Genomic DNA, 16814 nt, shown 5'->3' with positions numbered 1-16814 from the left:
CCAGCAAGAAGTGATGTACCACATAGTCGCCAACAACACCTGGTTGGCAACTACTACTCTACGAGCCAGCGAAAGTCGTGCTGAGCTCCAATGTAATAGCTTTCTCCTGATGGACAAGAGAAGAGGAGCAATCTGCTTCTCGGGGGACAGGTCCAAACCAACCTGACAACCCAAGTACCGAACTGCAGTACCTGGAGGAATCCACCTGAAACCCTCTCCTGGCATCCAATATGGCACAGGAGCACTGCCAACCGAGAAAGCCACTGTCTTTCTCCAGTTGATCAGTGCGCCCGATGCACAGCAGAAGGTCTCCAAAGCCTGCTCACATCTGTGTAGATTGGCCACCTGGCCCTCTTAAGTACAAGGCTGAGTCGTCGGCAAACTCAGCGTCCAAAAGCTCGTCTCCCCGTTTAGGGAGTGCTAAGCCCCTCAGACCAACCTGCTGTGACACCAAAAATCTGCTCATCGCCTCCGCATAGAACAGAAAGAGAAAGGGGGCAAGAGGGCAACCCTGTCTGACAGATCGTGTGAGCATGAAGCGCTCACCTCTACCTCCTGCCAAAAGCACCTGACTGTGAGCCTGTGTGTACAAAGCTGACACCCCTCTGATCCAAGCATCTGAGAAACCCATCTTGCGTAGAGTGCCCTCTAGAAAGTCCCAATCAACTCTGTCGTATGCCTTCTCAAAATTGAGAAGAAGAATCACAAGGTCCTCCCCACGGAGCCGTGCCAGGGCAGAAGCCTCCTAGAAAGTGAAGATGTTGTCAAGGATATTGCGTTCCTTGATAAAACTTGTCTGAGTCCCATGTATAAGGCTCTCCAAAAGTGGCTGAATCCTCAAACTCAGAGCCTTGGCAAGAATTCTGTAGGCTGAGTTGAGGGTGGTGATGGGGCGCCACTGTCGAATCTCATCCAAGGAGCCACTCTCCTTTGGAATGAGGTAAATCAAGCCCTCACTCATGCTATCCGGCATCACTCCTGTGTGCAGAATGTACTGAAAGGCACTACAAAGATCTGGGCCAAGCAGGTCCCAGTACTCCAAGAAGAAACTGGGAGTCAGCCCATCCTCACCTGGACAGCTACCACGAGGTAGGGCCCTAAGAGCCGTGTGCAGCTCCTCAAGTTGAAGAGGCATCTCTAGTCTCTGGCGCATCTCCTCAGTCATAGACAAGGCATCTGTGCCCAAACCTGCTCTCTGCATGCATCCTGCCGCTCTGACTGGGGCTCAGCCGACAATAACTCACGATAAAAGTCAGTAGCAACTGCACGCATATCCTCTGGCTCACAAACAACTGACCCATCGGGTCTCCTCAACTGATTGACCTTGGCATGCGAGTGCCGAGGTCCCACTGTCTCAAAAAAACACCTGTCACTCTGTCACCCACTTGAGTCCACCGAGATGCCTGTCGGTGAAAGGTAAACTCATGACGCCTCTCCTCTGTGCAAGCAAGCTCCTGTCGAGCCTGCTGTAACTGCTCCTCCAACCATGGACTGTCTGGATGTTGCTTCTGCATCCTCTGTAGTGAAGCAATGCCTCGTCTGAGACGTTGCTCCTCCTCTCTCGCTGTAGCCCGTCGAGCCAAAGACTCCTGGAGAAAAAAGTGGCTAAGCTGAGCTAGGCCTAAGGCCACTCTGTCTGCAGGTAGAGCCTGGCTGTCCATGCACTCTGTCCAAAGAGCCTCTACCCTCTCTCTGAGTGCTGAGTCCAACAAGACCCGCTCTGGGATGCGAAGCATCGTGCTCCCACTCCTCTGCCTGTCTGCCACTGTGAGGATCATTGGTGCATGGTCCGAGAAGGATGTCCCTGCCAGGATGCCCATTGATCCCCCCAAGTCACTGAAGTGGTCACTAGTGTAGAAGCGATCTATCCGCGATAGATTCACTCCACCCACTCTGCGGTCCGACCTAGAGAAGGCAAGACTCTCTGGAGGCCTCACAAAGCCAGAGTGCTGCCATGTATCCGAGACCCTCAAAGTCATACACAACCTCTCCAAGCTGCTAAGTCGACTCCATGCACAGTAGCATGGCTGCCTCCAATTCTGTCAGAAGGGTCCTCCAACATGTTGAAGTCCCCCCCTACACACCAATGGTCAGCCTGGGGCAAAGACTCAACAATCTGTGACCAAAACTCTGCACGAGCACTCGCCACCTTGGGCGCATAGATGTTCAGGAAGCCCACAAGGCCACCCTGAACCTACATAGTAATCCACTGAGCCTTGCCTGGCACAATAATCCCTCTGCCCACAATGGCCTGCTGCAATGAGTCCGCAATAGTCATACATACCCCACCCTGGATGCCTCCAGGTCCAAAAGCAGCTGACCAAAAGGTATCATATCGTCCTCGCAAAATCTAACCACATCGCCGAATGCGGCTCTCAGACAGATGGTGCTCCTGTAGCATAAGGAGATCAATCTCTCCTCCCACAAGGCAACACTGAAGCTCCTGATGCAATCGGCCCCGTTGTTGCTGAAACTGGGGCCCACCTAGTCCCTACACGTTCCACGAGACGATCCTCATGGGGAGCGAGAGAGAACAGATGTTGCCGCAGCAGCAAGACGGGCTATCTTCGAGGCTTGCTTGGATGGGGTGTAATCCTCATCCGAGCGTCCTCTAGATAGGCGAGACTGTAGTGAGTGCCTAGTCCAAGCCCAAGCAAAGCGAGCCGTGCGTAAAGCAACCTCCTCTGTCCAGGAGTCCTCATGAATGTATACATAGCAAGGCAAACACTGCGTATCAGCAAAAAAGTACACCACATTGTGCCTACATCCTGCTGAGTCTGGGGGTGTCACCGCAAACTTGGCCAGTGGCCACAACGTCTGCAGTAAATCTGTAACTCCAAGTTCTCCCATGTGGTGAGAGAACTCGAGAATCTGTGTATGCAACCATTCCACCACTGAGTCGAGGGACCACTCTGTCTCGGTCCTACCACAGAGGGGGAAGGAGAAACCAACTGCTGAGTCTAGGGCCTCTGTCCTCCTAGCGGCGAGGAACAAAGCATGGACCCTGAAGGAGGCTGCCTCGTGGTCTGCTGCGGAATCGCCGAGAAAGCGAGTGAGCCCGTAGTCGAAGAAATCCCAGCGGCGTCGGAGGTCAATGCTCGTCAGACCACGAGGGATAGCTACAAGGGAAGATGTCTGAATCTGCAGAGAGGGCCGCAAGAAGGGTTGACCCTCTCTCGCTAGGCGACCCTGGCAAAGGCGCTACCAAGAGATCTCCTAGCCGCCGGCGAGGGACCAGTCTCCTGAGTCGACTGTGGAACTGGAGCAGGCGGGGGGGGGGGGGTAAGAAGCTGAAGGGGGCAGGGGGGAGGAAAAGCAGGGTGGGGCGAAAGAGGTATAGGGGCGAGGTGGGGAGTGGACGGGAGCAGAGGGCGGGGGGAGGGATGAGGAGGACGAGGGGAATTCTGAAGGGGGGGCGGCTGGCGAGGTTGAAGCGGAGGTGGAGGCTGGCGTAGGGGGCTCCTTCTGCTCAAGAGCACCAAAGAGGTTCCCCGTGGGAACCCACTGCTGCTGAGTAGGCACCTGAGGGCTACTCTGGGTGTCAGGCTGTCGCTGTGGCCCCTGGCGTCGACGGCCACAGGCCTGCTGTCACCCCTTCTCCGCTGGAGCCCCAAGCTCGGAGGGTGACTCTGAATCTGTGCGTTGTGCCGCTGGTTGTGGCTGCGGCCCAGCCTTGGCAGGCTGGGGCTGAGGCTGAGGTGCAGGTCGTGGCCTCCTCCGTGGACCGGCCTTCGCTAGGTGGCCCATCTGTCTGCAAATGAAGCATTGGTTCGGAAGACCCGAGTACTCCACACTCTGTCGAAACCAACCCCCACTCACCCGAGGCAAAAGGATGACCTTCGGGAGCGTGTGGGTATCTTTGACCAAAACTCGAACTGAGGGGATGCCAGCCGCCTTGGCAGCTACTGATGCTCCCGTACGAGGTGTCTCCAAGACAGTCCTTATGGCGGAGCAATCCTGGAGAGAAGTGGTAGGTACTCTCTTCGTAAACCCGGAAAGCAGACTGAGATGGGAATGTCTGCCTCCTCTACTAGCACATCCGAAGTCGGGTCAAAACCATGTTGCCACTGTCGAAAGTGGGCGCGTGATGCTCGGATGGCCAGTGGACTCATAGCTATGACCTTGGAAGCCATCTCGGAGGTCTCGAACTTGATCTGGTAGTACCCCCGTCCGAGAATCTGGACATCCAAGATCTTGCCCACCTCTGCGAGAAGGCGGGCCTGGAGAAGGTCACGCAGCTCTCCTCTGCTGGGTCGGGTGCCGAGAATCTTGCAAATGATCGAGGTCGCCTGCAGACGCTCTATCTCTGCGGCTAGGCTCGCTTGCTCTGTCGGTGAGAGAGCAAGTCGAATGGTGGGCTCAGCGGTGTTGGGCGAGGGGGCTTCGGAGGAGTCCCTTTGGGGTGGAGCATGAGCCTCCATTAGTGTCTGTTGCTCTGAAGGAGAAGGGCGGACGAGAAGGCTAACGCTTGAGAGCTCGGCAAGGAGAAACCAACTGAGAATCCACTGCCAGGCAATTCAAACGAGGCCTTCGGAGGGGGGGGGCGTGAGGATAAGGGGCTGGAGCGGCGAGGGCAGCGGGCAACAAACAAGAGGGGGGGCAGCGAGCGGGGCTGCACTCTGGCTGGGCTGCACGTAGGCTGGGTGTAAGCTCAGCAGCGCGCACGGACAGACAGCGTGCAGGCAGGGGGCAGCGTGCAACAGGGGCAACGTGAGGGCGAGGGCGAAGGGGGGGCTATGGCGCGGGGGGGGGGGGGGGGGGGGGGGGGGGGGGGGGGGGGGGGGGGGGGGGAATGCGCAGGAGCAGCAGCGAGCCCACGTTTTCGGCATCATCGATGTTCCTTCGCGTAGATGGTCTTTTCTTCACACGTGGGCGAGATCTTCAATTCTCTTCAGTCAGGACCATGGTCGCATCACATGGCATTATGGGCCTCCCCAGTGGTTCATTTTACATTCATCATATAGGCTACCTTGATATTCACATTGCCCTCATGCCGCACGGTTTTGTACTTCCTCTAGGAGATAGGTCTTTGAGCGTCTCCATAGGTGTCTTATGTCCCATGGGTCCCACACTGTCAAGCACTCCGTTTCTTCCCAATAATCACTTTGCCATTGAAACGAACATGCAGTCTCCTGGCTACACAGACCGCCTACAGATACGCGTCGGACGAACTACCTGACCATAGCCACCATCCGGCAGCTCCCCCGTGCTGGGGCCAGTGTCCGATGACGTAGGCATGCACCTGTAAGACCGAGCGTCCCATACCACCCGGCCTCACCTCCTCGAGGTGACCTCGCGCACTCCTAGCCTCGTGGGCTAACCACTGGCACTTTGTCAGTGGGGGTCGATAATTGTAAATGAGGCCTTGGCCTCCCTTTTATAATAATGGCCGGCCACACTGACCGGGTTCACACTACGCCCGCCCGGACCCTGGACTCCCATCCCGACGGCATCTGGGCTAGATCCCCTCTCCTGTGAACGGGACACAACAATACCCTCCCTTAAGAACCATTGATGTCTTCATCAATGAAGTGGGGATACTGAGCTTTCAAAGCTCTAACAGGTTTCCAAGTAGCAAACCTTCCAAATCGACCCTTCCATTTAATTAAGTACTCGTCAAAAGCCTTTTGGCGCGAATGACGGGTACGATGATCTAAAATTGCTTCTGGTTCTCGAGGAATATACTTAGTTTGCATGTCTTGCCATACATTTTCCTCGATAGGCACAACAACGTCGGCTTCGCCCAATTTGTAGGCAACTTGGCCAATTTTCTTTGTGATCAAGAACGGACCACAATATCTAGCTGAAAGCTTATAATGCTTTCCTGTTCGCATAGTCTTGGAATCCTCGGGTATCTTCAGATAGACCCATTGTCCCACATCTAGAGTCCTTGGAGATCTCTTTTGATTAGCATAAGTAGTAACTCGGTCATGAGCCGTTCTTATACTATCCTTAGCCAATTCGAGCATTTCCTGCATGTCATACAAGAAATCACGAGCTTGGTGTTCCTTGATTTTCTCTAAGCCAATAGCAATTGGGGATTTAGGATCAAATCCATACATCAGCATGAACGGGCTAAATCCAGTAGCAGAATGTTTGCTACTATTATAGGCAAACTCTAACTGTTGAAGATACCTTTCTTAGTCAGACTGCCTATGAGAGACATAGGCTCTCAACATGTCCTCTAACGTTTGATTCATCCTCTCAGTTTGTCCGTCGGACTCAGGATGGTCAGAAGATGACATACTCAACTTCGTCTGAAGATGAGCAAACACATCTCGCCAAAATCGGCCAGTGAACTTAGTATCTCGATCATTGACGATATCTTCTGGCAGACCATACAGCTTATAAAGCTGGTCGACAAATAAAACCGCCAACTCATGGCTTTTTTCTGTCGACGTCGTTGGTATAAACTTCGCCATTTTCGTGAGTCTATCGACCACAACCCAAATAGCGTCATTGCCTCGACTAGTATTTGGCAAACCAACGATGAAGTCCATGGAAATACTTTGCCACTTGGCATCTGGGATTTCCAATGGGTGTAGCAGGCCAGCTTTCCTAAGGCGCTTTGCCTTATTGACCTGACACTGAGCGCATCTCTTCACATAGCTCTCTATGTAAGAGCGCATTCTTGGCCAATAGCTTGACCAAAGCCAAAGTTCTCTGGATGCTTGGGTGCCCAGCGCTAGGAACATCGTGGCATTCGCATAAAATCCTTTGTCGAATTTGATTGATTTTCGAGATGCAGACTTTACCATTTCTGAACAATAGTCCACCTCTAATGGAATATTGTCGCTGTCTCGTCTCTCCAGCACGAGTCACTTGGTCTCTGGACCACCCAAGCCTGTATGCGAGTCATGCCCCGCTTCGACCTCGTTCCATATCTTGCCAAAATGGCCATCGGAACGATAAGCCCTTGGAGAGAGAGATAGAAATCCGTCGAGATTTCAGCCATAGACAAGGCATCGACCTCAAGAATCTTGCTGAGCGTATCGGCAACTCGATTGCTGGATCCTTTTTTATAACGGATCTCAAAGTCAAACTCTTGCATAAGCTCAACCCATCTAGCCTTCCGGCCTCTGAGATCACCCTGATCACAGACATAGCGCAAGGAATGATGATCTGTCCATGCAACAAACGTAGAGCCATACAAGTAGTGCCGCCATTTCCTCAAGGCGTGGACTACGGCGTAAAGCTCCTTTTCATACGTTGGATAACGCATCTCAGTGTCAGAAAGCTTCTTACTTTCAAACGCGACAGGACGTCCATCTTGGTATAATGCTGCACCAATAGCATAAGCACTAGCATCCATTTCAACCACAAACGATTTGCTAGGATCCATAATGTGTAATATTGGCGCAGTAGTCACCAAGTGCTTTAGTGTCTGAAAGCTCTCGTCGAAACGCTCATTTCAGACAACAAGGGGATTACCTTTACGATGAGGACCTGAAGTCTTCGGCCCTTGCATCCCTTCTTTTAAGAGTTGCGTAAGTGGAGCAGCAACTTTAGAGTAATTCTTGATAAACTTGCGAAAGAATCCAGTGAAGCCTAAAAAGAACTTTACTCGGCGTACATTCTTCAGAATGGGCCAATTTCGCACTTTATCCAATTTTTCAGGGTCAACGCGAATTCCATCGCGAGTAATGATGTGACCCAAGTACAGAAGCTCTTTCTTAAAGAATTCACACTTCGAAGCCTTAGCGTAAAGCTTCTCAGTTCTTAGTACTTTGAGAACAGTGCGTATATGCACTAGGTGCTCAGACAAACTTCGGTTGTAGGTCAAGATATCATCGAGAAATACAACAACGAAGTTGCCTAAATATGGTCTCAGCAGATCATTCATCATCTTCTGAAACGTAGTTGGAGCATTGGTCAAACCAAAAGGCAAGACCAAAAACTCGTAGTGACCATAACGCGTATGGAAGCCTGGCTTAGGAATATCTTCTAGTTTGATCCGTATCTAATGATAGCATGATCGCAGGTCTATCTTCGTAAAATACAACGCTCCATGGAGCGGATCTATCAAATCGCTATGCACGAGAGCGAATACTTGTTCTTGATAGTGAGCTTATTCAATCCCTTGTAATCCACGCAGAAGCGCATAGTGTTGTCCTTCTTTCGAGAAAGTAGCACTGGCGCTCCCCACGGGGATTTGCTAGGCCGAACAAAACTCCTGTCGAGATAATTCTTCAGCTGTCTTTGAATCTCGTCCTCCTCGGTTTTACTAAACCGATAGGGTTGCTTTGAGAAGGGATGACTACCAGCCACCAACTCAATGCCATGATCTACTCCTCTCGAAGGCGGCAAGCCAGGAGGTAGATCATCAAGAAAAACATCCTCGAAATCAGTCATGATTCCTCGGATAAGGTTGGATTCGTCGGAATCCCCAAGTTCAATAGAAGAACATTGAACATTTTTACGAAATTCAGTGACAGAAGTACCAAGAACTAATGAATCAAACCAAGCAGATGTTACACATTGATAAAAGTCAACATCAGAAGACTTTGTTTCTTTATACATTTCCAAAGCAGTAACAACTGGTATTGCAAAACCATTATTTACAGACTTCTGATTACAAAGCGACACAGATACATGAGGCATGTTTTGCTTTAGCCATCTTCACGCGATACTCATGGTCACTGTCCCCCGTCCGTAGGCTCAGTTTCTGCACCAATTATGCATCCACAAAATTGTGTGAGCTTCCATTATCAAGGAGTACGGTCACGTCGTGACCATTAATCTTCCCGGGGAAACGGAGAAGATCGTGCTAATCAAACACTTTGGTGCTAAAAGTACAATTAGTGCATGAATTGTGCGCTAAATGATGGATTTCAACTTGAACAACATTAGAGTTACCTGAGATGTCGTGAATCCGAACCGAAGGACGACCTTGCGGTTTCTGTGTCTTCTTCTTCTTGGGACAATCCTTGATTTGGTGACCCGTCTGGCCACATCCGAAGCAAGCCCCCTTCTTCACTGCATCAGCAACTGAAGCATTTCTGGCTTTCTTCTTCTCTTGAGAAGATCTCGGCGGTGATTTGGACTTATGCTGGAATTGGGGTCGCTTCCTCGAAGCACCCTCACCGGATTGATGGTATGCAGTTCTTTTCTTCTCATAATTCGCTCCATTTATTAAATGGAACGTCCTGGCCTTTGCCACTGCATCCTTGACATCAGTCGGGGCTTTATCCTTATTAAGGCCCAACGGTAATCCTCATGCAATCTTAGCAGATACATGTGCATAGCATGGGTAGAATCCACCTTGCAGAAGGTGAGCGTCTCTTTGAAAGCTGTCGTATATTTATCAAAAGACAAGAGTTTTCATCGAAAGACTTTGAAGTTTGGCATGAGCTTTCAAAGGGTCCATTTTGGCGAAATCCCTCTTGAATTTCACACAAAAGTCAGCCCACGTCGTAGGCTTCTCTGTCATGTCGCGTCACCAGGTAAGCGCCTTACTGCACAGATAGAGAGGAATCGTCTGAATCCTCCGTTCATCATGCTCCCCATGGAGATCAAAGTATGTGGTCCACTGGTGTAGCCAGTTATTTACGGCTAATTGATTAAACATTTATATCATCAAAAATGGCATCAAATGGTACTAATCCGACTCTAACCAGGTTGTAGGTGTGCACACAGTCCTTCGTGCAGCCAAGCCGGCTTTGATACCATGAAACGAACGCGGAGAGAGGATCTCCCGGCTACACAGACCGCCTACAGATACGCGTCGGATGAACCACCCGACCATAGCCACCATCTGGCAGCTCCCCCGTGCTGGGGCCAGCGTCCGAGGACATAGGCGTGCACCTGTAAGACCGAGCGTCCCATACCACGTGACCTCACCTCCTCGAGGTGACCTCGTGCACTCCTAGCCTCGCGGGCTAACCACTGGCACTCTGCCAGTGGGGGTCGATAACTGTAAATGAGGCCTTGGCCTCCCTTTTATAATAATGGCCGGCCACACTGGCCGAGTTCACACTACGTCCGCTCAGACACTGGACTCCCATCCCGACGGCATCTGGGCTAGATCCCTTCTCCTGTGAACGGGAGACAACAACCACCTTTCTGGCCGCAATAATACATGGCATGCATTCCCTCCTATGTACGATTTGGGCACGAGTGAGATCCTCTCCTAAAAATATTCTCTCACCCTTCAAGACACGTGGATGCGAAAGAAAGTCTTTCTTTTTCTCCAAATCCGCAAATTTCATACTAAGTGGTCTCTCGTTTGATAGATCCTTCCCTGCTCTCCATGCATCCCATGGGCATCTTTCCGTTTGCTCCCATTTTCATGCATAAAGCCAAAGCATCCTCTTTTGGGCTCTTGTCCTCTTTCCATCCCACAACTTGTACATGGAAAGTTCGCATTTTCCTCCTCTTCTCTTCCTCCAGTGTATCTTTTATGATTCTAAGAGATGGTTCTGGGCTAGCTTTTTCTTTTTAGCACCTCTATCTACTTTGTGTTTTCCTCATGTTGTTTAACTTCAAGCCGTTCTCTACATGTGATTTCAGCTCTTTCAGGTCTTCTTGCAAGTGTGGATCTGTGCTACCATTTTGAGATGCCTCATTTGTACCCAACATACTCTGCTGCAACTTGTCCTTTAAGGCCCTCAATCAAAGCATCCTTGTCATGTATACATCTTTCCACTTTTGATTTCCAAGATTCAAAAGCGACAAGTACATCATCTAATTTCTTATGGAGCACACTTCCATTACATTTACCTCTACCTTTACAAAGCCTTGCATTTCCCCTTCAAGTCTTGTGTACATCTCTGCTTGGGTCTCACGAAGCATCTCTTTTTGCGCAACCTTCCTCATTTTTGCATACATATCATTTTTGTGAGATTCCATAACTTCATACATCACTTTCAATCTCCTTCCTCGGAAGGAATAATCACCTGTACTTTCTCGTGCATGACTTCATCCTTGACCTTGGAAAGCTTTCCTACTCTTGACGAGCCTGGCGACAATGTGCTTTCACGTAGCTTCCTCCAAAAAGTATGTTGTGAGAGAGAGAGAGACAGGCATGTTGCTTTGATGGCTTTTATATTTTGCTAACTCTTGAAACTTATTATCTATCTCATGTTTGTGTGAAGGTTCTTGTGGTGGACATCATGTTTGCTAGCAGTGGGCTGCTACCTCCATGGTAGGTGTTAACTTGAACCTGCATCAAAGCCCCGCGTAAACTATAAAGTGCAATGTTGTCATGTCCTTAAGTCTGTTAAGATTACCAATTAAGATTTTCTTTCTTAGGTACTTGCCATTGAGGGTGCTTCTTTCAGGCATAGTCATTCTCTGCTTAAGTGCATCCTTGCTTGAAGTACTCATCATTCAGCGACAGGAGAGACAGAAAACCAAGAGTGTTGGTAATTAACACATTTCACTCCATTTAAATGCATTGCGAGAGTGAGTTCTTTGCCGGGATGATTTCCTGCAGCATGGCTGGTGATTACATTGAAGCTTGGAGGATTGCAATCACCCATAAGCCTGGCTTATCTTCTGAAGGAATGTGATCAATGTCGAGCTGCTCCTGAAACTATGCGTCGGCTCTCAGCAGCAGTATTTCACAATCCTTAAAGCAAAGCTGTCCCCTAAAAAAGTTCCTTTTTGCAAATAGATAAAGACGTCAAGTTAAAGGTTAAAGGTCAGACTAGGCCAAAATTATATCTTTTCCTTTTGGTCGTAAATGACATTAGTATATTACATTGGTTCTGAGAATGGGGTCAGCTTGGTTTTCCCAAGTTCTGGGACATAAGTCAAAATCGCTTTGGAACTTCATGATTGTGTAGCCAGAAGTCAATAAAACTGGTGGCTGTGTCCCTGGGCATTGTTTTTGTTCCTGGAGCTTTGCAGGATACATTTGTTAAGTAACAGTTGTTCAGTAATAGTATGTTTACTTCTCGAGCTATTTATTTCGAGGACGGGAATGGTTTATCGGGTTGCAAGGTGAGCTTTATATTTGTAATGTAGCTCACGTCCAGTTACGAAGCTTGATCCTCATATGGTTATACCCATTAAATCTCTCATGCTGTCTGTTGAGAGTACAATTTGAATTATACGATGTCTTTGTTAGATTTATCCAGGTCAACTCTTTTGGTCTTACCGTGTAAGTATGCCACAAGAAATTTGGAAATTTAACTTGAGCCAGACCCCCTACTAATCATCTCTTTAGTGACCATCTGGCTACATTAGCTGCACGATTAGAGCAGCAAGATAAGAGGGTATCTGTGATTATGTTTGGTTTATCAAGAATTGATTGCGTAAACTAATAGTGCTGTCAAATAAAAGTAACCCTATGTTTGATCTTGGAGCTTTGCTGGGCCAAGCATATCAAGGTACTGCATTTTGGCCAGCTTGAAAGTAGAGAGAGAGAGAGAGAGAGAGAGAGAGAGTAACAATTGTGACAAAAATTGAGAAAGCAGTGACATTTGAAGTCATGAAACCAATCTCATGGCACCAATAGCAATACTGAGTTCCTCTGTCATAGAGCAATGCCTCCATTCACACAACCCACTCACAGTAAATTTTTTGATTCTTTTGTCCTTTGCTGTAACATGATATATTAGTTTATTATCAATGTTTTTCCTGCACACTTTTGCAACACATCATGTTGGTGACTACTTGTGTATCATGTTTAAGCAAAGACACTTTAAGAATTCTCATGACCACACAAGTTCGATGTCATTTGGAAGGGTGAAGGAAAGCTCCTCACTGGTTTATAAATTGTGATACCAATGAGTGTGTAGAGAATGAATCCTTGCAAGGCAGTCACAAAAAACGCATTAGTTCGAAATGGTAGCCTCAGTTTCCTTAAGACAACGAGATTTGTCCTGGAAGGAGCATCCCCCGGCTTACCGTGGCTGCTGGCAAACCTTCCATTGAAGCTGGTGGGGTGAGAGCTAGGGATTAGTGTGGGTAATAGAAAACACAGATGTTCACAATCGTGCCTTCACGATAACTTCTTGAATGACTTCCAGCGAAAGAATTTTAAAATCCCGACTAGAACTTCAAATTGCCTCGGAAAAATGAAAAAAAATATCGCGCCATTCCATCTTTTTGAGCATTGAATAAACTAAAAACCTTTTGGACAGTCACAATCTTGCCATACCCATTAAACCCTGGTGTACGTGGCGTAAAAGCCCTTCTATCAATCATATACCTAAGACGTTTTAATTTCCAAACTTAAAACCTAAACCCTTTATTTTAAAGTTGAAACCTCTAAATGTTCGACTCTTACATTCCACACTATAAATTTCAACCTACCTATACAAAAGGCCCTAGGCTCTAGCTCAAAACTCAACATACTAATATTAACCTTAAAATCATTGTCCCAAGTGAGAATTTGGTGAATCAAACACAAAAATTAGAGCCTTAGCACGATAATTACTTTCTAAATATTTCTAATAGCTTGAGCTCCTTGGTCACTTTTTCTTAGAGGCTCCTTATAGAGGAGTGAAAAGGGAATTTAGGGGTGATACATTGCACGAGGTAAGCTTGGAGGCATTGACCATAGCCAATCTTCAACAACCCTTCCCTCGGGCTTGGGAATTTGATCGAAGCTCTTCCTTCAACTTTGTTAGTTAGATCCTCTCTAGCAAGAACAATATTCCTCATCTGCCAAACACCCATCGGCATTGTAATCAAATCTCCAACCTAATAATTCATGGCTAGTGGATAAGTAGGATGTAGCTTGTCTCGATGCCGTACGTTGGAATAGTGTTCCGCTAGCAGGATGTAGCTTGTCTCGATGCCGTACATTGGAATAGTGTTGGCATACCGTGTAAATCTCCACAATCTGAGAAACATTTTTGTACATACCTTTCCACCAGTAACGATCTTTGATCTTTACAAAAGTCGCCCATACATCTATGTGTCCAACCTATAAGCTCCCATGAAACTCTTTAATCTTGTTGAGTTGCTTTATCACAGACAACATGTTGCTGTACTCCTCCTAGACGCTTTGGTTGCTTCCACAAACGACCATCTCTAAGAAAATAGCCATTAGTCTATTTTCGGATCCTTTTGAACTCTTAATTGCTCCATCCTTCTTGCCCCTCGTGTAGCTCTTGATGAGCACTTTACACACACGCTAACAACATAATGCAATGGTCACCTGGGTAAAAGTAATAAAATATTCAAAATAAGGATGATTAGACAAAAAGGGCATTAATAGAGGAAATTGGGGAAGTAAATCAGATATCCAACACATATTACAAGTTTTACACATCATCAATTGGCCTACTAACCAAGAATATTTCTTCAATGAGCCATTGCTAGTGTAGAATGTATTTGATGTTGGATCGTATTTGGGATTGCTTATTGATGGTGTATTAGGGGAGAAAACATAAATACATTAGCAATACCCCCCCCCCCCCCCCAACACACACACACACACACACACACACACACACAGTAGTATGATAATTTTTATAATGGGATCTAACACTTTGAAATTTTTAAGAGAAGCCCTTGTAAGCCTTGCTTTAAATCCAAAAAGTATCTCATCATGAGCAAAGATGGTTTGTTCTTATTATAGGATCAATGTTAAGTGGTACAAGTGACGAAACCACATGCATGGTCTACCCCCACTACTTGCATGGTGGCGTCTTCCTCCATTTTCACCCCTATCACTTCACTCCTTAAAGCCATCACAACTGAAGCTTGCAAGAAACGTACCCACATATCCTATGCTATTTAAAAGCATGTGTTTGGAATCTGCAAGCTGGAGACTAGAAAATACACTACTTGGTCCTTACCTCTCCAGCAAGAGCTCCCTAAATATGGATAATCATGTCCCCATAAAGCCTATAATCCAAGCTATGTTGTCATCAATAACAAGTACATTGTTTCAAAGACACCTACGGTCCATAAATTAAATACTAATTAAGTTTTTTGGTTTATGAGGGATGTAGGTAATAGGGAAAATGCTTGCATAGACTGCCACTTTGGTTAAAAAATGATAATTAACCAACATTACCATTGGAGTATAGATGATGGTACATGCAGTCATTTTTAATTTGAATCTTGTTACTTTTTGCATAACTATGAATTGTCTTATTTATGTGGTCATTTTTGTCTGCTGCTTACACGTACACACACTAATGGTCCTTCTGGTGTTGAAAACACCATCTTTGATCCTTTGTGAAGTACATTAATAACACTTTATGGTATGCAGGAGATTGTACCATCTTGGGATGCAACATTACACCCTTTAGGGTATGGAGACATGTCGGTTGTTCCTAATTTAATACAAGGATTGATATTATTCATCAAGGACCCCACATTTCACAATACCATCATTCATCATGATTTACACAATGTGGAAAATGATGATAATTGTGAGCTCTTGATGTTTAGTTGTACTTGATATCCATGCATGGCTAACTGTTGCCAATGCTCGATTACATGACTTGATTGCTAATATCAACACTATTTTGGAAGAGAAGATATTAAGGAGAAGAAGGAATGGAGGGAGCGCTCACCACTTGTTATGCGACATTTCATGGAGCTACTTGGAAGGAAGCTAAGAAATAACCCATTAATGAGACAAAGGAGGCGTAGCATGCTCCAAGGAGCCTCATAGTATCCCATTTCCCCTCCAAGTAACCTAATCCCAGAGGAGCTTGATGCAGACAAAGTGGAGAGGTTATCAAGAAAGAATTTTCAGTCAACAAAGCTATCGTGGAAAAGGTCGCACCACCAAAGGACACCTACACAAACCCCTTCATACCCGATAGACTCTTAGAAGTTAGGCTTCAGGATACACATTAGAAGGTATGGGCTTTTGGAAATTTTGCCCTATTGGCATCTATCAATGAAGGATTTTTGTTAACTTTGTTGAATGAAAAAGAAAAAGGAGCAACAAAAATTGGTTTAAACCAAATCTTGATGACTGACTCATCTAACATTATTGAACATTTTTAATGGATTGTCCATTTACTATGTCCCTATTTGAGAGACATAGATGCTCATAGAATAGGATGTTTGCTTGGAGTTAAAGGGGTAATTTCTCTCACTGGAAGAGACCTGTATTTTACTAAACAACTTTAGAATATTCATAATCGTTTTATTAAGTGTGGATATGACTTTATGGGGGAAGCTTGCAAAAGGACGGGAATGTCCTATGGTTTGACCATGCATTATGGCTTATGATCCATAAAGCTCAAGCCTTTTTCCCTGCTGACTCCTTGAAGAAGTCAACTCTCAAATTTTTGAAAGGGGTCTCTACAGAAGGACAAGAAGCAATTAATGTGCTATATAGGGAAAGACTCAAAACCTATGTCAAGCATGCAGATCTCTTTCACCAACCACCACCCAACTCACTAGTGGGGAATTAGAATTGTTCTTGTCCAAAGATATACTCCCTAGTGGGCATGAAGGAAGAGGAGGAAAAAGAGCTAGGATGGACACACATAGTAAGGGAAGAAGAGGGAAACCTAGGAACCAAAGCCCAAGGTATCTAATGCAATCCTCTCTTGGACTCCCTAGTGGGCATGAAGGAAGAGGAGGAAAAAGAGCTAGGATGGACACACACAGTAAGGGAAGAAGAAGGAAACCCGGGAACAAAAACCCAACGTTCTAACCCAACCCCCTCTTGGACTCTTATAGCCTCACCATAAGAATCATTTGGCAACTACTGTATGATCAACAAAAATTTACTGACTCCTAGAAGCCCCCCCCCCCCCCCCCCCCCCCCCCCCCCCCCCCCCCCTTCCCCCCCGGCACCCTCACTTGCTCAAATCCACCTCCAATATGCATACTCCTCCTTTAAACATGTCTATTGCTAGGAGCAGATCTAGCACCCCAAGATGTGCCCA

At 47.0% G+C, this 16814-nt stretch overlaps 1 protein-coding gene across 1 annotated transcript in view; it reads left to right on the top strand.

Annotated features, from left to right (window-relative positions):
* LOC147464087 (uncharacterized) overlaps window positions 1-11905 on the top strand; it is a 39521-nt gene extending 27616 nt beyond the window's left edge. The window contains exons 7-9 of the mRNA XM_086492728.1: window positions 11094-11143; window positions 11251-11363; window positions 11435-11905. Of these exons, the coding sequence (XP_086348854.1) occupies window positions 11094-11143; window positions 11251-11363; window positions 11435-11574 (303 nt within the window). The 3' untranslated portion in view covers window positions 11575-11905. The remainder of the gene's footprint in view (window positions 1-11093; window positions 11144-11250; window positions 11364-11434) is intronic.
* The last annotated feature ends 4909 nt before the right edge of the window (window positions 11906-16814 follow it).

Source organism: Adiantum capillus-veneris, chromosome 2 (assembly GCF_014529385.1).
Source record: "Adiantum capillus-veneris isolate H3 chromosome 2, ASM1452938v2, whole genome shotgun sequence".
NCBI classification, from domain to species: Eukaryota; Viridiplantae; Streptophyta; class Polypodiopsida; order Polypodiales; family Pteridaceae; genus Adiantum; species Adiantum capillus-veneris.
Note: the sequence above shows the minus strand (reverse complement) of the source record. Positions and strands in the feature narration are given on the sequence as shown.